The sequence below is a fragment of the Drosophila erecta genome, unplaced genomic scaffold (genome assembly GCF_003286155.1).
Source record: "Drosophila erecta strain 14021-0224.00,06,07 unplaced genomic scaffold, DereRS2 tig00000021-arrow-pilon, whole genome shotgun sequence".
Lineage (NCBI taxonomy): Eukaryota > Metazoa > Arthropoda > Insecta > Diptera > Drosophilidae > Drosophila > Drosophila erecta.
In genome coordinates this window covers 10,432,606-10,452,648 of record NW_020825198.1, presented here as the reverse complement: position 1 = coordinate 10,452,648, position 20,043 = coordinate 10,432,606, and the positions used below count along the sequence as shown (strand labels likewise).

General features: G+C 43.5%; 3 protein-coding genes across 5 annotated transcripts; 2 read left to right on the top strand and 1 right to left on the bottom strand.

Annotated features, from left to right (window-relative positions):
• Positions 1 to 2,594: 2,594 nt before the first annotated feature.
• Positions 2,595 to 7,704, top strand: LOC6546503 (phospholipid scramblase 1). Of its 3 annotated transcripts, XM_001972233.3 has the most exons (5): positions 2,595 to 3,007; positions 3,814 to 4,159; positions 5,921 to 6,411; positions 6,470 to 6,628; positions 6,884 to 7,481. In XM_001972233.3, exons 1-5 carry the CDS (start codon positions 2,837 to 2,839, stop codon positions 6,941 to 6,943), a joined length of 1,227 nt encoding a protein of 408 aa, XP_001972269.1. In that variant the 5' UTR covers positions 2,595 to 2,836; the 3' UTR covers positions 6,944 to 7,481. The 3 variants fall into 3 exon arrangements, with proteins under 3 accessions (XP_001972269.1, XP_015013209.1, XP_015013210.1); XM_015157723.2 differs by lacking the exons at positions 2,595 to 3,007; positions 3,814 to 4,159 and adding an exon at positions 4,801 to 5,209 and having other exon boundaries at positions 5,934 to 6,411; positions 6,884 to 7,704; XM_015157724.2 differs by lacking the exons at positions 2,595 to 3,007; positions 3,814 to 4,159 and adding an exon at positions 5,133 to 5,209.
• Positions 7,705 to 7,817: 113 nt separating this feature from the next.
• On the top strand, positions 7,818 to 10,165 carry LOC6546502 (insulin-like growth factor-binding protein complex acid labile subunit). The gene is made up of 2 exons (XM_001972232.3): positions 7,818 to 8,866; positions 8,923 to 10,165. The coding sequence occupies exons 1-2, from the start codon at positions 8,252 to 8,254 to the stop codon at positions 9,910 to 9,912; spliced, it is 1,605 nt and encodes a 534-aa protein (XP_001972268.1). The 5' UTR covers positions 7,818 to 8,251; the 3' UTR covers positions 9,913 to 10,165.
• Positions 10,166 to 11,459: 1,294 nt separating this feature from the next.
• Positions 11,460 to 12,825, bottom strand: LOC6546501. The gene is made up of 2 exons (XM_001972231.3): positions 12,193 to 12,825; positions 11,460 to 12,077 (listed from the first exon to the last, which is right to left on the bottom strand). The coding sequence occupies exons 1-2, from the start codon at positions 12,778 to 12,780 to the stop codon at positions 11,763 to 11,765; spliced, it is 903 nt and encodes a 300-aa protein (XP_001972267.2). The 5' UTR covers positions 12,781 to 12,825; the 3' UTR covers positions 11,460 to 11,762.
• Between the last annotated feature and the right edge of the window lie 7,218 nt (positions 12,826 to 20,043).

Here is a 20,043-nt window from a genome sequence, read left to right as displayed (position 1 = left end):
TTGAGTAAGTTCAGTCCTATTCAACTTCAATTCTTCGTTTTGTTCCATTTCAACAATGATTGATTGGCAGCTTGATTGTGGAGCAGCTGCATTTTTGGCCGCGTGGTAAAGGAGCTTTGATCGATCGGGACATTAGAAGTCCACTTGATCGCATCTCCGAAACTTGATTTATTGTCAGAGGCTCCGATCCTTTCGATTTCTTGCTTTAGAACAGGCTCATAAATTAGATCGCCCTTGCGATTGGCGAACGGAAAGTTCAGCAACGCCCGAATTTGCTCCTTGCCAGCAGCTTTAAGGATGAAGCGACGGCTAATGAGGCGCTCTGCCAGGCTCAAACGAAACCCGATCCATGGTTTTTAGGGTCTTTGATGCACAGCTCAAAATAGCACAGGTGGAATGAATTTTTGGCTGAATATCCAAAGGATATATGTATGTATGTCATTTTTCTATTTGAGTTAAACTAAGTTAAGAGAAAAATGTTTTTTTGTCTTAAGTTGTTACTATTACAGGCTCAAAAGTATACAATTCGCATAACTCTTGCATTGATGTGGCATTTTGTAGCAGTGTAGCAACCCGCATGGCTGTTTACCATTGCATTAAGCGCGCCGCTTGCCGCTTGCCTGATTTTTTGAGAGCCCCTCCTGCACTGAACCGTTCAGCGACGGCCCTGGCAAAGGTCATGGGTGGGGCCAAAAGGGGCTGAAAGGTGGTGGGCGTGGGCTTCTCCCCCAGCAACAATTGCTGCACTGCTGAGCCAGGCTTTTGTGCCTTTGGTCGGTTGCCAACCGCAAATATGTTCGCGTACCCAGTCCCATTCTTATGCCCATTCTCAGCCGGTTGTTTTATATTCGCATTCTGCATTTGCTGCCATTGCAAAGTCAACTAATTGAATGTGCTAAACTCGCCCACACACCAGCGCAAATATCGCGTTATATGGCGCATTAAGCGCTCAGCTCTGGATTGCTCGTTTCCCTGACCCTGATGAGTCCTTCGCCAGGACCTCTCTAGATCCACTAATTCCGCCCTGCACAGCAAGAAACTACGCCTTGCAATCAAATTGTGCAAGTGAAGTAATATATTTCTCAAAGATCACCATATCATTACATTCATATTGTAAAACTAAAATTATCAATATGTATTATTATAAAGACCATGCTTTGAAGTAGTAAAAAAGCAAAAAACAAGTTTGGTAGTAAAAAGTGAATTTTGAACGAATTTCGTGTTGTTTTAGGTAATATATTTGGTGTATACAATATCATTTATCATTTATATAAGGTATACATACATTTTCTTCAGGACATCGAGGACGAAATCTGATTTGGCTCTGTGTGGGGGTGGTCCTCCCACCATCATTATAATGCTGATGACGATTTCTCCATTTCTCGCTGCATTTGTATGGGTAATTACCGTGGTGTGTGTGTGTGTGAGTGTGTGTGAGTGAGGGACGTCTGCTGGATGTTCATGACCATGGGGTGGAGTTCAGTTCGCAGTTTTTTTCTATGTACACAGTTTTTAGCATTTTTTTCACATTACAGCAGTCCGTCTCTTTTACTCTTACAAGCATCGCTCACCCTGCCCACATTTTTTTCCCTCATTTTTGTATTTTTTTTTTTTGCGTTTTGCTTGCGTCGGAAACCGCCATTTTTTATGCGCGCTACTACGCCGCCCTCTCTATTCCTCTCTCCCTTTCTGCCTCGCAGCCCCTCTCTGTCGCACCCCTGAGGTGTAGGGGAGGCACACCCTCACAATGAAAATTTGCGCATTAGAAAAAATGTGGACGTTCTCTGCGGCAGTGGTGGCATACAAAATGGATTTACTTTTAAACTAAACCATTTTTTGATAAAAAAAACCGAAAATTATACTTATATTATAAGTATTAGGTAGAGGTATTTTGTTATTAATATATTTGTAATAAAAGCAGGAAGAATGCATATGTCAAATGTCAAATAAATTCGATCCTCACATTTTTTGAGGAAACACAAAATTCCTGAAACAGCTTTAATAACTAATATAAATATACCGATAATAAATAATACAAGTATACCGAAAACATTAAAGGAAACCTAATGAAAATAAGTATTTTGTAAATGATTCTTATTTTTATTTTGGTTTTAAGTATACATCGAGACATGGTCTCATTAAACATAAGGTTTCTTAAATAAAAATACTATTTTTATGTGATTTCTTTTCATAATATAATTATTTCAGACCTGAATAGATACATTTTTAAAATATAACCGAATCACAATCGAATTTTAATGAACGAAGTTCCAAGCTCGCAACAGAGGTTTGAGTCTCTACTCAGGTTTCCAGTTGTGAGAGGTGTCTTCGCTATATGGTTCTGCTAATAACAGGGCACTGCTGGGCGAGCTCTGTTATGGAACATTACATTTATACATTACTTTTACATTGTAAAGTAAACATTTCATTCAGGGGATTTGTGGCGCCATGTATTGATTTGTAAAATATCTTTAAATTCGCTTATTTAAATGAAGTCGTGTGATATTTTAGTAGTATAGGAGTTTTTTAAAGTTTCCAATAATTTTATTTTAATGTTATAATGTTATTTTAAGAACTTGGTATATTTTGCGAGTAGGTGGTATTTTTTCGCTCTTCAGATACGGTAACACTGCGAGTCCACCTGATTGAGCGAATTTCATTTGTTTCGAAACTACATTAATTAACAGATAGTGCGTGCAAAACAAGAACCACATTGCTGCGATTTCGTTGGGGGCGTGGCCGCAACAACTCCCCTGCAGTGCAACAACAACGCAGCACGCGGAGTGCAGAAGAAGAAGAGCAGCAAAAGAGGCGAAATCCGGGGAAAACCCACGAAATGAAAAGCAACGTCAATCAGGGCGGTTACGCCCCACCCGGTTTCGGATCCGGATTCCAGCCAAACGCTCCGCCCGCCGAGGCATTCGGCTACCCACCGCCCAGTGGCGCCCACAACGCCCCCTACCCCCCCGTCGCCGGCCATCCACAGCCGCCGCCGTCCATGAATTACGTGAGTTCCAAAATTGTGTCCCCCCTCCAGGCGAGGAAAATGCTGGGGAAAGTGGGTGTTGTGGAGGGTGCGTCCTGTACAGGCCCACCGCGACCATGACGTCATGCCAGTTGGTATTTGCTTATTTATAAATCCACACTCACGCAAAAAAGATTCATTGGATTTTCACGCGAATCCGTGAAATCGGCGTGTTGACAAATGCAATCATCGTTTTCCCCCCTAACAACACGATAAGAACTCAATGTACAGAGGTACATAAATTAAAACCAGTAATGCAGACTGGATAAGCAAGTCTAAAACTAGATACTCTTCTTGAATACATTTACATATGCGGGCTTATCATGTCCCGCCGTTTTGTTTCCACGGCCTTAAAACATCCACTGCCAGAAAGGCAATTTATTTCCACTAAACATACGTGTATTACTCATCATCATGGAAAACCGCTCTAGTCGAGACTTAATAAGAGAGGCAACCCATTTCATATATTTATACATTTTCATATATTTATTTATACGTAGTGTAACGCCCACACTTTAAAAAATGCTTAAGCTTCTTATATTTTATTATTTTGTTCCCCAATTTCTACCGATATTCCACTAGCTGAGTAACGGGTATCCGATAGTCGGGGAACTCGACTACAGCATTTTCTCTTATTTTCTCTAAAACCATTCTTATCAACTTCATAATGATCCGCGACAAAGTGCCGATAAGTACTGCAAAGTTGAAGCCCGAGCACAGCAACTAATCGAAACGCCTCTCAATAAAATTGTGTTGCTCATTATTAAATCCAATCCCGATCGTTGCAGGGGTTTACGCCAGGTCCGCAGCAAGCCGGTTACGCTCCAGTTCCTCAAATGCCGCCGTACGGAGAAGCTCAGCCCTACGGAGCCGGACAACCACCTTACGTGGGTGGTCCAGGTGGCCAGCCACCTTATGCGGGTGCTCCACCTTATGGAGGTGGTCCCGGTGGACAGCCACCCTACGGAGGAGGAGCACCACCTCCACAGGCCTTCGGCGGTTATCCCCCCGGACCAGCAGGACCAGGAGGACCTGCCAACGCATTCGGCGGGTATCCACCAGGACAACCAGGACAGCCCATCGTCACGCAGCCGGGAATGAGACCGCGGATTCCATCACGGGGCGGAACAGCGGGCAAGTAATCAAAAACTAGTCTGTAACTTGAAACAAGTATTCGAAATTATAGGAACAAAGAAAGTCCGCGTGTCTGATAAGAACTATGGTACGAAAGCAAGCCATGCTTTGGAATTTAAAAGCTTTTATCGATTGACTTTCAAATATTTATATATGGTGTGCCATTTATATATGGCACCCGACTTTATCGCTTTCTGCTTCCTTGTACAAATTAGGCATTTCATATCTGAGTTTACTTCTTATATAATGTTACCACGCAAACGTTGAATCAAAACAAGATCGCATCTTTGTGATGCTCGGTGTGTCGTTGCCCTGCGATTAAGATAATGTCCAATCAGTTGTCTTAAGAATTCTTCGGGTGCAAGCACTGAACCCATCGTCCCCAATAGAGGTAGCTCGCCAAGATCTGTGTAGATTAAAGGTTCCCCCAGTAGCGAAGTGGGGTGCAAACATTTACGTAGTCACTTTGGACAGTGTGAGATACTTTGAGGTTCTAAGACCGCCTCTTATCAATTGTTATTTTGTTTACACGTGCATCGGATGCGTCCCCGAAATAAGCTGAATAACCGTGCCAGATCTTTGGCGCTTATCGGAATGCCTAGCGTCTGCCTTAATTGAACCAATAAAATAATACCAAGCGTCATTTAAAATGTCCGTCGCCGTCGCCGTGGATGGCGTTGATTTTTCCCCGCCGAACAGTTAGTTCATCTCTGTGCTGCAGAGCAGGCGGTCGTGTCAGTCTAGAAAAATGTCCACTGAAAACCCAGCAAGCTGCGTTTCCACACTCGATCTGAGCGGTGGCGAGGCTGGAGGACACCCGGAGGAATCCCATTCCAGGGGTGTGAGGAGCGGCTCCAAGGTGCTGCGCTTCATCTGGCACTCGCTGTATACCCAGTACAACCAGATCTGCTCCAGATCCCAGACTCTGAGGCAGCTGGTCTGCAGGGAGGCCAACAAACCACTGCCCAAGAAACTCAGACACACCATCCGACTAAATAAGTCCGCCAAGCGCAAGGGCTACGAGTTCTACGTGAGCGACGAGGACAGGAGGTAAGGAGATCCTATTGTGGTCTTGACCAGATACTGTGGGGACAGGGATTTCCATAGTAAATCGAATGAAATACTCAGAAAGATAATGGATAACTGATAAATAGGAATCCGATGAGATATGTCTATTGTAGTTAGCTGCAAAAACTGAATTCAAATCTCTTTTGATCTAGAAATCTCTGATTAATGTAAATCTTTTCGAGGTTTCTTTACATTGTGAAATTAAGTATTTATTATGAGATTTATCTTTAGAGCCCGGCATAAAGTATATCTTTCTAGCGCCGATTAGATACAAGAGCCTTGATGGCTGAGGTAGCATAATAGCTTGTGGCTGGGGGTAATCCATGGGATGTGTCAGGGGGGCTTGCTCCATTGTGATGCTTCCAATTAGAAAGGCCGAGCAATTGTGTCGCTGACATTGACCAATTGACACACTGGCAACTGAACGAGCTGAACAAGCTGCTCTTTTGTGTGCACTAATTTAATTTACACACCAGGATTATAAGAAGTCTGAAGAGGAGAACGTTATCATAAAGTTCACTTTAAGTTTTATTTTTAAATTCCATTCAAGCAAATCAAAATCGAAATGCTTCTTCGTTTTGGTTGCATCCTCAACTATTACAACGATTTAAGCCAAACAAATAATTTAGATACATTCCTTTTTCGCCATACATTGCTCTTGAGAATGCATATTAATGAGTGCCATTTTTGCAGGAGATTGGATGAGTATACCTACCGGAATTCCGAACTGTCCGCGCGGATTGGAGTACCTTACGACTATCGACCAGCTTTTAGTTAAGCAGAAGGTCGAGCTGCTGGAGGCCTTCACGGGTTTCGAGACCAACAACAAGTTTATAATCAAGAACGCCCTGGGTCAGAAGGTCTATTTCGCGGCGGAGGACAACGACTGCTGCACGCGCAATTGCTGTGGTCCTTCGCGTCCCTTCGACATGCGGGTCTTTGACAACTTCCAGCAGGAAGTGATCCACATGCACCGCCCGCTGGCCTGCTCCTCCTGTCTGTTCCCCTGCTGTCTGCAGAGCATCGAGGTATCGGCGCCACCCGGCAATGTTATCGGCACCATCGAGCAGGAGTGGTCCATCTGCTCGCCATCCTTCCGCATCCTCAACCACGTGGGTGACACGGTGATGCGCATCGAAGGACCTTTCTGCACCTATTCGATCTGCGGCGACGTCGAGTTTAATGTATGCTTACAATATTCATATCTTCTGTGTGATTTTATGAAGCATTTTTGATTTTCAGGTTGTTTCGCTCACTGGTGAGAAGATCGGCAAGATCTCGAAGCAGTGGTCCGGCCTGGCACGTGAAATTTTCACGGATGCGGACTTCTTCGGCATCAATTTCCCACTGGACTTGGATGTGCGCATGAAGGCCGTTCTGCTGGGCGCCACATTCCTCATTGTAAGTGTGTTCTATTCAGCTAAGATTTATTTTAGTTTTTCATCCTTGGCCTCCGCCAATCAGTTGTATAGTGTTCATTTTTATCGGTTCAAGCTGTTAAGACGTCTGCAACGCAGACTACGTTGGTGCTGAGGTAATGTTGACCCTCCGGCCCATCAAATCCTTCAGCTTAGTTTGAGTAGGCTAGTCCAGCACTAAGCCCTTTAGTTGTAAATCTTACCCACACTAAATGTTTGCTTTCTGTTTGCCCCATAGGATGCCATGTTCTTTGAGAAATCGGCAAACCAAGAGAGCGATAGGCCCGGAATGCTTTAGGAATCAGGTGGTGGCTTGTGCGTCGATTGTTTTTGCGCTTCAACCGATTGTTGTGGCGACTGTGGAGATTGTGGCGATTGCGGCGATTGTGGCGATTGTGGAGATTGCGGCGATTGCGACGATTGTGGCGACGATTAAATGTTGTGCATTATTTTGAGTTGCTACCTTACACAATTATCTTCCCGGTGAACAGCCGAGTACAAGTCTTCTGTACCATACTTGTTGATGAAAATGGATCGCACTAATGAAACTCCTTCTTTATTTTGATACTGAACTGAACATACTGAACTCAGGCTTCCCTTGTGAGGACATTGCCAGAATATAAAACTAACTTTAAGTTAGCATTTTTGCTATTTCGCCTCATCCACGACTTGTGTGAAGTATTCGACGAGAAATCCTTTTTATTTATGAATTTATAATTATGCTCTGAAGCGACAACTAACCAACGAATGATTCGTTATTGAACCATGTACTTTAAACGGTATTTTCAGTGTCTTATGGAGAGAAGAATATATTTAACCTTGTCTATTGTTAAGCATCAGAATATTTATATATACCCCTACTGCTATTACGAAAAGGTAGGTTTTCTTTTTGTGTATTACAACAAATATATTTGTTTTTTGTAAGAAAAATATATATATGGAATGACGGCGATAAATGCTTTATAACACTAAGTGGCGCGATTTGATCACAACTTCGCTTTTGTGAATTAAGTTTTGTTTAATATAAAACAACCTTTGTAATAAATACTGTAACAAATTTTCTACGATTTTAGCATTTGAAGGATTTTAACCATTTATTATTTTCTAAAGTTTCCAAACGAAATTTCACATGTTTTTCACTACTATTTAAAGTTGAGGTCCTAACCGGTTTCCGTGACAATATCGCTTGAAATCGTAACCGATTCTATGCGTCGTGCAGAATAACTAGTTTTCCGAACGATCCAGAACGATGCTACACATCCAGGACTTCAGAATATGTTTTGGAATAATTTCCAGACTTTATGACAATAAAGTAATCAAAATCAAAAAGTTCCGGTGCAAGCTTCGTGTTAAAAACAATTAGTTGGCTTATATGTAATGTTACAAGATGAGTAATAACAAGACAACACTTAGCAAACTTCGCGTTGAAAACAATTTCCTCTCGATTCAACTGGACCATCACTAATCATCAGCTGATTTCGGTTAACGAAATCGGAAACCGGCTTTTAGCTGAACTATAGAACTGAAACAAGTTTGCTCTGATAAAAATAAACTCCAATTAACGCATTGCACTTCATCCAAGCTGAAGTTCGTTTTAGTTGTAAAAATGCAGGCGATGCTAGTTTTGGCCTTGCTGCTGCTGACCGGAGTGTTCGGGAAGGATCTTCAGGAGTGCGAGGATCTGGGAAACGGGAGCCATCTGTGCCGGGAAATCGAGAGCTTCGAGCAACTGAATCGCTATGTCGGTGACACCTGGCGAAGTGTGAAGGTGGTCAATGAGCACACAGGAATCGAAAGAGCAGAAGACGGGGCACTGCCTGGTCTCTCTAGACTTTTGCAATTGGATCTATCTGAATCCGGTGGTGTGACCCTGGGCGAATGCGGACTACAAGATTTCAAGGCGCTGCAGAAGCTGAATCTCACCCACTGTCAGTTGGAGGAGCTGAAGTCAGAGCACTTTCCCAACCCATCCGAAATGATCAATTTCGATGTGAGCTACAACGACATATTGGCTATTACCGCCAAACTGATGAGTGGTTTCGCCAACTTGGAGTACGCCAACTTTTCTGAGAACCTGATAGCCAACATAGAACCCAATGCTTTTAAGGATTTGAAAAAGCTGCGATTTCTCGATCTAACCACCAACTATCAGGAAAACATTACTCTTGGCGAAAATGCAAACTTGCGTTTCCTGTCCATAAGTAACAATAACTTGAGAGACGTAAGTGATTGATAACATAGCTGAGGGCCATGATATATACTCTATAAATCCCTTAGTTTCAATGGTGCCACTTTCGGGGCTTGCCCAAACTGGAGGAACTGCATCTTCACAGCAATTGGCTGGAGCGCCTGGACATGGGAATATTTTATGCGTTGCCCAATCTTCGAGTTTTAAATGTATCCAACAATAATCTATTTGAGATCAAGCGAACCCTTTTCATGGCACCCGGCGAAGTTGCGCCCTTGGATCTGCTCGACTATAGCTCGAATAATGTTAGAGTCCTGGAGGACTCAGTGTTTTGCAGGCTCAAGCAACTAAGAACCCTCAATTTGTGGCTGAACCAGATAAACAGAATCCATCCGAGGGCCTTTTTGGGACTGTGTTCACTGCAAACTCTGCACTTGCAGGGTAACAAGATCTCGGTTCTTCCCGATGACGTCTTTGCCAATCTAACAGCTTTGGAGAAGCTGGATCTCAGCAGGAATAACATTAAAAAGCTGGGATTGCGTGTATTCGGTGAAAGGATTCTCCGCAAGCTGACCTACCTGGATTTGAGCAACAACAACATTGCGGATCTGCATCCTCTGGCACTTTCCTCTCTGCCTTTCATCAAGGAACTTAGGCTCCGAAGGAATAGGTTGGTCACTCTGGATCTTCGCATGTTTGCACCACTGCGGCAGTTACAATTGCTCACAATTAGCGAGAATCGTCTGGAGGAGATTGAAGGAGAAATTCTGGACACTTTGGATCGCCTCAATCACCTGGAGCTCAACAACAATCGTCTCACCTTCCTGCCGGACTTGAAGTCATTGCAAAATCTGTTGCAATTACAACACATCACTTTGGAGGGAAATCCTTGGCAGTGCCTGTGTCTGGACGAGATCACCTCCTGGTTGAATGGCCACCACGTGTCCTACGCTCGACCCAGCAGTGCCTACTTCAGTGGAAGGAAACCCCTCTGCGTGGTCACGCCCATGGATAAATGTCTGCGCGACCTTCAAGAAACCAGGGCGCAAGGAATCGTCGAAAGTTATGAGAAGATATAACCTTTTCAGACCTCACCTCCTTCATATTTGCTATGGTATCTAATGAAGGATGAAGGGGAGTTAGAATTCCAGTTTGATTTGGGCATAAATCTGCCTAACGAGCGTTGTATTGGTAATAACTGGCTTCAGAAGAGTTTTAGCATATTTTTGCTTTCGAATCTATGTCCGATTTTGTGCATCATATATCCCAAGTGCATTCATATTCCTGATTGTAAAACGCACGTGTGTCACCAGTTGAGCAGCAATAAATCAATATCCACTGAATGCTGGACTGCAGTTTCTGTTGTGGGTTCCGCTTCGCTCCGCTGACTGACTGGACGTCCGCCCAGGATCCTTGGAGAAGCCTCCGTAAATCACAGACAATTGGATGACCATGAGGGCAAAACTTTTAGCTAGCCAAAGTATTTGGCCAACTGTCGTAAAACAATAAAACGGAAGGCATGCGATGGGCAGAATGGGTGTAACAGTGAGGCTGACTGGGGCGGAAAACCGAAGCAGAGATTTTCAAATACTTAACACCACTTAAGCGAACAGTTGGACAATGACAATGATGGGGGATTCGGATTGGGATTGGGATTGGGAATTCCAAAAAGGGCAAGGTGGGGATTTCATTGTTGAGCGTAATTTAGCGCAAGAATTTTTATTAAAATTTCCAATTTGTAGATAAACTTTTTTGCTAGCCGCAATGAGTTGACTGATTGATCGATGGACTGGGCTGCTAAATGGGATAAGTTTGGCAGGGAGTCGACTAATGAATCGAAAACACCTAAGACCATACGAAGACGATAAGGAGGTTATGAATGCCTGAGCTTTCCACCGGACAGTTCTTAGCCCTCCCCCTCTTGCTCTTAAAACAGAGCAAGTTTTCTTTGACTTTTGCTCCCCAACTTGGCTCATTTGCATTCAACTATATGAATAGGCCGCAGGGTCAGAGGTTTGGCAAGTGGAGCACAGGTATTCCAGGTATTCAAACGGCCAACAAAAGAACAATGGACCCGGGAAGTTGGTAACCAGGACATGTGCAGCCAATGCGCAATTACGGGAATAAAGGGCGTAACACGGCGTATCCTTGCTCAACAGCTGCCATAAAAGTTTTACTCCAACGAGGCCTCCAAGCACCTTCAACACTCGGAGGCCACTAATTAAATTAAATTTTCGGTTTCACATTCGCTCGATGAATTAAGTGTCCTGTCAAAGGTGAAAGGTAAAGACTCCATGAGGCAAGGACTTTCGTGCGGAAAGCATTTCCCTGCCAGGTCCGTTCAATTAATTTGGCCACAAACTTTGCTCGGGCTGTTGTTTGCCCAATTTGATAGCTGAAATTTTTGGACCGGAAGGAGTATCGTTCATGACAAACTTGTTGCTCCCGTTCCCAAGGGAAATTCCTGGGGCCACCGAGTTCTGAACCCTTGTCAAACCAAAAATGAAGCTCCGCCAAGGTGTCAAAGGCATTCTGGCCATCAATTTTCCCCCAGATCAGAGGCCCCTTCGATTTCCCAATACTCTCGTGGAATAAATTCAATTTCTAATTCAAATTTGGTGCACATTCATTTGGTGGTTTTCCCATTTTTTTTACCATTTCGGTTGGAGTGGCCACTGCACACTCACATTTTGTCGGTTAATTACATTCACGGCTAATTGCATTTTTGTGGCTTCAAATGCCGCAAAATTTGTTAACATAATATTTGCAAAAACATTTTTGCACAATTAGCCTGATCATTGTGTGTTTTATGCCGCATGTCCGTGTGCATATTCATTATGCGCAAATTTGGAGCCGTAAAATGCGAAACTAGATGGCACTTTAAATTACAATATTGGCGTTTTTGTGGTTGACTGCGTTTTCAATTATCTCAATCGAAATTATCGGCGGAGGGCGAGTATTTCTCCTGCTTCGTTAAAGGAGCAGCCCAGGCGAACTTGAAGGATCTTCGCTCCTTGATACTTGAGTTCCTGCGCTTGTTCACCTGGACGCTCTTCTCCAGCAGCAGCGATAGCTCCGATATGGATGGCAGAACCAGGTTATCGAAGTTCCTCACTGTCAGCGCTTCGTCCAAGTTCCGTGTGTACTTCATTAGGTCCTCGTGGCACTTCAATAGCGTCCTCCGGGATTTACTCAAGGCGTGTACCATGACATTGTAATCTTGCCTATTGCATGTGAGGGGAGCCTTGAGGCAGGATGCAAACATTAGTATTTATAAAAAATATACTTTAAGAGTTGTAGCTTCATGGTTGAGTGTATGAAGGGGAGAATTGCTTTCCATGATGGGAAAAAACCCATACCTTTGATGCGAAACAGAACTTCATGTTGGTCTGGATGGGCCGCACGAAGTTGTCGCTGTAGTCGAGGTAGTTGCCCCGGGAAATGTCCAGGTCATTGTATCGCTCCAAACACAATCCCGTGTTGTGCTTCAGTTCCTCCTGCCACTTGGGCACTTCCAGCAGCTTCTTGTCCAGCTTTCTGATGCATCGGATGTTTCGCTGGACTATTGCGTCCAGTTCAGTCAGCGAGTCAGATGACTCCTTAAGTCGGCGATTCAAATCGTTGATCTGCTCCAAAGCTCGAACTGTGTCCTGTCCAACTCCGCTCAGTTGGCCATTGTCCGAGCTGGACTGCTCAATGTCCAGTTTCATGTGGTCACTTTCCGAAGGACATTCGGCTTCGTTTACTTGTACGGGCCGAATTAGAAGGCGCTTCATATATAGCACCCTTTGCTTCATCTCCTCCAGCTTATTGGAAACCTTGGAAAGATCCAAGGCCGAAGAACTCTCCTCTTCCTGGATCGATATGTTGTCCAGAGCGGAGATGGTGCAGTGCGTCACTTCCGACTCACTAGGAGTTTCAAGCAGTCCAGGCGCTTTGCAGTCCATGTTTATTATTTTTTTTGCTTACTAATATATAAATTGTGTAGTGTGTGTATGTACTATGTCACGGAGTGCTCGGATTAAAATATATTACATTTTGTTTTCCAATGATTAAATGTAGCTTTTTATGCATATGAATTAAACTAAGGAATGCAATGCCTTACATAAAGTTCGTGTGTCACCTACCTTTTCTTCAGAAACTTAATATTTTTGACAAATAATTTTCTTATTACCGGGATGTTAAGATCATTGTTTCCAGCTTTGGTATTTATATGCCTTAAGCGTTTTAATGAAAATGCCTGGCCGGAGCCTGGCCACAAAGTATGTAGCGCACACAATGTTGCATGCAGCAGAGATTCATGCTCGGAAAAGGGCAGACACCTGAAATTCGGCCAAAATGGGTGGAAATTCCATGCTGCTAATGATTTTTAATAGCCAAATTGCAAGAAGCAGGTCTGTGGCATGGATGCTGCAGTGTTCCTCAGCTGCCTTCGTCCTGGAAATGCCTCTTAAAAGCGTATTTGTGGCAGGACTCCACGCCGACACACACGCACACACACACACACACGCTCGATGCGGTCAATAAAGTATGCAAAGTGGTAGCGGCGGGCGGGGAAAGGTGGGTGGAGTGACCATGCTGACCTTAAAAACAAATTAGTGGCGCTTACTCAACAAGATTGAGTGGCTCGTGTATCGCTGTCATCGGCATCGTCATGGTCATCATTGGTATTCTGCTTTTTGGTCAGTGGCGAAAGCAGCAGGGCGCATGGACTTTATCCCATTATGAGACTCTTTTTTTGAGACTCTTTATTTTATATACTATTTATAATAATTTATTTTACATTAAAAATCCAATAATTAGTTATAGAATTAACATAATAATTTGCATTCATGTATATGTGTCAGCTGGATAAATCATATCTACAACGTTGCTAGCTCATTCATTCAATTTTTGAACTAAACCTTTCAAACTATAAAATCAAATAAAGTAAAGTCAATTAAATTAATGAAATAAAGTAATGAAGCATTAATGAAACTAAAATCCATATTTAATAATCTAATTATGCATCCCCTTAACTCATATTTTTCCGCGCCACTGTTGCTCATGCAACCGGAGCAAAAAAGGAGAAAAAAATCCGAACTTAATTAATAAAAGAGCCTGCGGCCATTGCTCCTTGATCCTGCGCCTGCCTACCGAATCCTGCTGCCAGAATGCCAGAATGCATCTATTTATAGGTCCCCATATATTGTGTGATGAATATTCATGCGAATTCAGCAGGGGCCACCCAGTGAGGAGAGCTACGAACACTCCGATGACGCTGCAAATCAACAGTCGAGCATAATTTTTGTTAATAAAACCGTGTAATAATTTGCCGCCAGCCGAAAGCAGGAGTCGCGGGAGGGGGAGGGGTGCAGAAATGCCCAGCATGTGTTGCAAATGAAATTATGTAAATGTGACAGCGACAGCAGCAACAACACAGATGTATCTGCAACTGAATTTTGTATCTTTTTGGGGCGACGAACAGCGGTTGAACCACGAAAACAATGGAAAAGAGCGGACTGGTGGGTGGGCGGTCACAATGCAGACCACATTCTCTGCCAAAACAGGGCTTAATGTTGATTAGATGAATTAAACATGCAAAGCCCAGCAAAACCAGCAGCAGTTGCTGCCGTATTTGGTATCTCTGGGCCAAACAATAAACGGCAGCATAAAATAGATATGTTCGTGCATTGCGTATTTACTGGGCTTGTGGCGTTTTCTGGGGGAAATGAAATTAGCGGAGCCTTTTAACTTTTGCGCGGCAATTGAATAACTTTAATTGGTAATAAAACTAAGCCCACATTGAGCCGGAAATTGCGAAACTGCAGCTGGCAGGAGCCAATAGCCAATTGCCAATCACCAGGGTAATTTCAAAGGGGTAACTGTACCAATCCGCAATTCTCCTTTTTGGCCGCAAGCTGTTTACGATCCTGCCAACTTTAATAGTAAATAACAACAATAACAAGCGCCGCAGGAGCAGCTGCTCAAAGTTTGAGAACAATACGAAAAAAAAGAAGGAAATTCAGGGAAAAGCAGCAGTAGCTATGCCCAGAGAAAAACCAGAGAAAAGAAAAGTTGGAAAACACTTTACTTTGATGACCGCCCAAGTCTTTTGCTCTCGACGTTGTCGCCATGGCTGCCATTCAAATGGCTCGCTTAATTTTACCCTCACCGCGGGGATTGTGGCAACTTTTTAATGACTCCTGGACATATTGTCCGCCCAGGTTGTCATTTCATCTTCGCCTCGTCGGGTGACAGACGACAGGCTCAGTGCGATGGCATCCACTTTTCGGGAATGCCAAGTGGCATTTTTCTTTTGGGCAAAAGAAATCGGTGTTGCTCTAATTTGGGATTTTTACGACCTCTTCGCTCGCTTTTGTTTCAAACGAAACAAACCAATTGCCTAGACAGCAAGTTGGAAACAAATTACAATTTTTATTATATGCAGTTAGGATTATTGAAGCCAAAGTGAGGCATCCACAGGTTGCAAAGCCATACAGTGGTACTAAATAATATTTTAGTCCCAAAACTGAAAGGGCAACAAATAGTCAGCGCTGGACCAGACCGACTGCATCCGTTTTTTCAGCCGATGGCTAGGCCCAATCATTATTGATTTCCTGAGTGGTTGCCCCAATCGCGTCGCAGACTTATCTGGAAAAGGGTGAGCTCCGAGTAGCACTTGGGGCGCTTTGACAGAAACTTTCTTTGGTACATATTATTTATGCCCGGCTCCCGGGGACTCGAGGCGCCAATGGAGTGGGTGAATCGTGGATCAGGGGTCCCCTCAATACAAGTGGCTCCTGTCACGGCTGTTATTGCTCTTTTATTTGTATTGGCTTTGGGGCCTGGTTGCTACATTTTTTAATTTATGTAGCAGCTGTTGCTCCGGCGTAAATGTCAAATGCATTGGTTTGCTTTTTGTTTTCCTCTTTAAAGTGGGAGTGGAGATGGGAAAAAATGGGAGAAAGGTGGAAAAAGGGGGGAGAAAGGGGGAGAAAGTCAAAGCCCAGGACTCATAATGTGTTAAGTTTTCGCCCCGACGAGTGAGTGGCTCGTGCTCGAGTTGTTGGCAAACAGTTTGGCTCCTTGGCCAAAACGCCGCTCCACTTTGGCCAACTTCGAGCTTTAAGTGGCACTGAAAGTTTTGCCCAAAAGAGGCCAGCAAACTAATTATTTAGTTTCGCTTCGTTCCGTTTGGCAGCTGCAAATGCCAAACGTCAGCCAAATATCAATAAAAACTCCAATCGAGATCTATTTCAATTAACTTGTTAAAAAACTTTTTAATTAACGGCACTGCAGTTGCTGTACAAGTCCCTTTCCCTGTTTCTCCGCTGAATGCTGCCTGAATTTATGGCTGCTCCTAATTGGGCAACAATAGAGCGAAGGAAAAAGGACTCACTGCGGAAGAGTCCTGTGATATGTAAATGTTTATAAATCAAGTTGCGACTGTTGGCGGTGACAAGTGGTCGGCCGACTGGTCGGACACTTGAAATAAATAAATAAACGAACCGGCGACCTGTGTCCTGGTTAGTTCAACATTCCGATTGCCCCTTTCATTCCGTTTCCGATATAGTTCCACTTTTGCTTTTACTTTTACTTTTACCCTCATCAAAAATAGACTGAGGGGTATTTTTTTAGCCTGACACCTTGTGATTTAAAAGCCGCAACATATGAGCCGGGGAGCCTTGTTCTTGGTGATTTATACGAACCCAGTTGATTTACCGCCACAATGGCTATTAGGGGGTCCAGGAATCCCACTCCTCGATTGGACACTCGATTTGCTGCTGTCGACAATTACATTGTCTAGACCAGACTGTCAAAACTAGATGCTCCTGCAGGACTTTGAGGGCTTTCGGGCCAGGCTAAGGCATTGACTTCAAGTCGATTATAGAAATGACACAAGCAGCATGCCAATACAAAGCTAAGTAAATTCGAGTTTTTTAGCCGCTTGATAAATTGTGACTGTGCCACCGGCTTGGAGCTATTAATAAGATAAATGAGCGTCAATAAGTGGCGCTGGCACTTCGATTTCATTCCCGGCTGACTTTCCGACTTCCTCTGGTACAACGCGGCGTATGCGTAATTACCATTTCGTATGCATTAAGCGGCGCTTCAGTGCCACCAACCGTTTAAGTTGCACCGCACAATAAGTTTATAATATGAGTAATGTCATTTTCAATAATTGACATATAAATATTTGGTCAAAGTTGCAAAGTCGAAGCTAACCAAGAAAACACATATTTCATATAATATTTTAATATAATAGCTGAAAGTTGAAATAGTTAATTTCATACCATATGCAGTGTACAGCTATTATTTAATTTTTTAAGTCATTGAATATTTTTCCAAGTGCTCTGGATAAATTAAATGAGGTAGATGGCAAAAAGAACCGGAAGAGCGAGACTGAAAGTGGGTAAAGCGAACTGAAGCAGGAGAATCCGTTCCGATGTCATTAAGCGCATTTGAAAAATCATCAACAATACAAACGCGACGCGTTGACAATGCTGGCAGCTTGGACTCTAGCGAACAAAAAAATAAAAAAAAATGAAACCGTATCAATAAATTGAAATGCGATCAATAATAATTATGATTGGGATTGGGGGATTGGGCGATTGAACGATTGAACGATTGGGAGCCAGACAGGCGGAGCGCGGGAATTTCTCAAAGTGAATACACCGAATAATTGCGTTTCCATGCAATTGCTCAATTCCACAAGGAGTCGCTGCCTATCGGGCACAAAAGGGCGATTATCGACAAGTGAAATGGGGCTGCAGAAATAATCATTAAAGAATGGCCCTTCGCAAAACGGATGACACACTCAAAAACTCACAGGGCGATGAATATGAGCGCTTCGGGCCATTTGCAAAGAATAATGTTTAACAATTACTTATCGGCGGAAATGAAGTGCCCCATTTGTATTTCATGAAACTCCATATTTTGTATACGCTATTAGAATTAGTTACAATACTATTCCACCTACATGGAAATGAAATACATTTTTCTTTGCTTTAACAAATATTTGGGAAATTCGCCGCCAAGTTGCAACAATTTTTCTATTCAACAATTACTATCTTTAATGCACAATGGTTTATGAATCCATTCATCCATTGTGATATCCCGCAGAGTTCCGACCGCAAATTCCCATCGATGCTCCCATTGTGCTGGTTCCCTACTTTCCTATTGCCCGATAAAAATGTATATATACTTCTTATATATATATCAGTATGAGTAGCCACGAAGCACCGTCAATGGCAGCGTTTAAAAAAACATTAGTTCAACTGGCCAGCAGCAGAGGTTGAAGCCGAGCGGGAAAATGGAAAAATGGAAAAGTGCAAGATGCCAAGGTCCAAGGTTTTCCCCGCCCCCGAATGTGAAAGATATGCCAGTCGAGTGACCGCAAATTTCACTGGCCTGCTGTCCAGTTCGTCACAATGGAAATCCAATTTAATTTTACTGATTCTGCACTTTGCACAAATCGAAGTGCCCTGACCAAAATCTCATCGTTAAAGATGCGGTCGGGCTAAAACCGCAGGCTCCACCGCAAAACAGGCTGCATTTGCCAAGGGACTAAAGGGCGATCTCCATTACCAGACATCCAAATAAACGTATGTATATGTATCGCTATGTAGTACCGCACAGTACGGTGGGCACATCTAATTATTGTTTACTGTGCTTAAACGCCGGGAAAATTGAATTGGAGCCAACAAAAAAATGCGACGAAAATCGAATTTGCGTCCGGAAGTTGGGTTTCCTTTGCGACTAGCAGACCACAAGACGGAAAACAGAAAGGACTCGCAGTCAGGACAGGCCGGCAAACAAATCCTCAAAGATTTCAGCTTAGCCCAAGGCAATAAGCAGCCAGAGAAGCGTAAGGAAAAGCCATGGCAAAGACACAGGTGAAAGCGATTGCTGCACCGGGAAAATCTCGGCGCTAAAAGGTGGCAATAAATAATACTGTTATTTAAACTGAAATAATATCAATTCCGTTCAGTAATAATTAAGCCCTTCTTAAAAGAAACCAAGCCTAGCAAATCGATAAGGCTAAGCTTTTGAGCTGCATTCATAGCACCCAAATAAGAAGGCATATACAAGCAGCTCTTATAATATTAACTTCGTTTTCTCGCAGTGCAGCTGGAGCGGATCGGGCTGACAGGGGGTCTGTTTGGGGTCGGCAAGGTTAGGCCCGGTTCACTAGACGTGAAGTCAATGTGGATTTGACATTTGATTTCAGACATTTGCCCGAAACCTTTCGCCCGTACTCACATCCGACTCCGACTTTCTGGCTCTGGATCCTAGCGGGTTCGGGTTTCTTTTGGGAAATGCAACTGACCAAAACCAGAGTCATCCAATTAGAAGAAAACACCGAAATGAACAGGGCCAAGCAGCTGTCAAGTTGGCGAGGAGCAACGAAGAGCATTTGCATTACGAATGCAAATTAAATTTCTCGCTCGGAATTAAAACCGGAGCTGCTGCCACTGGATATATAGAAGTAAGTTGGGTCCTTTGGGCCCACAACTTTGTGTGTGGGCTTTTCGTTTATTTTTTTTTAGGCACCTGCCAATGGCCGGCAAATATTTACTTTATTAACAACGCGACTGAGACAGACATCGAGTGGCCATGCCAACGCCCCCTGATTTTTCCCCAATTTTCACCTGGCCTTTTTCCACCTTTCGCCCGAGAGTAGGCTACAACTTATGCTAATGCCCCGCCGCTGGGCGTTAATTCAAACGACATTATTTAATGCCCAGCACACGCAACACTGAAAACAAACAGTGGCCGAATGGCAAGTCGGATGTGTGAAAAGAAAGTGGCTTTAATTAAACGTGTGTGTTAAGTGCCTTTGCATGGGCTTGCATAATTCAACGGAGCTCCACCAAAATTTCTACGATTGCGCAATTCGGCTAGGAAACCTGCCACTGAGTCACGTTTTTCCGCCACAATAGTTGGCGGCGGTAAACTAAAGACTCCGTCCATATGGCCATTAAATCCGCATCACCAGGTATTATTATTTTCATTTTCGATGAGAGAGCTATCTCTGTGTGCAATAGGATAATCGAAAATTCTCATGTACCAGTAATTTTACACGGCCAGGCCGAAATTTGCATATTTATTAAATTTTCTGATTGAATTTGATAAGGGATAAGGGCTGCTGAGCTCCTGAGCTGCTGAACTTCGGGGCTGGGGAAGCCTTCGATGTGCCGAAGCTGTGCTGATTTATTGATTGGACT

Excerpts from the sequence above, each read along its gene's own strand:
- LOC6546501 (XM_001972231.3), bottom strand. The coding sequence starts at position 12,780 with ATGGACTGCAAAGCGCCTGGACTGCTTGAAACTCCTAGTGAGTCGGAA. Across the intron at positions 12,078-12,192 it reads AGTTCTGTTTCGCATCAAAG|GCTCCCCTCACATGCAATAG; the intron begins GTATGGGTTTTT and ends TCCTGCCTCAAG.
- LOC6546503 (XM_001972233.3), top strand. The coding sequence starts at position 2,837 with ATGAAAAGCAACGTCAATCAGGGCGGTTACGCCCCACCCGGTTTCGGA. Across the intron at positions 3,008-3,813 it reads CGCCGCCGTCCATGAATTAC|GGGTTTACGCCAGGTCCGCA; the intron begins GTGAGTTCCAAA and ends CGATCGTTGCAG. Across the intron at positions 4,160-5,920 it reads ATCACGGGGCGGAACAGCGG|GAGATTGGATGAGTATACCT; the intron begins GCAAGTAATCAA and ends CCATTTTTGCAG.
- LOC6546502 (XM_001972232.3), top strand. The coding sequence starts at position 8,252 with ATGCAGGCGATGCTAGTTTTGGCCTTGCTGCTGCTGACCGGAGTGTTC. Across the intron at positions 8,867-8,922 it reads GTAACAATAACTTGAGAGAC|TTTCAATGGTGCCACTTTCG; the intron begins GTAAGTGATTGA and ends TAAATCCCTTAG.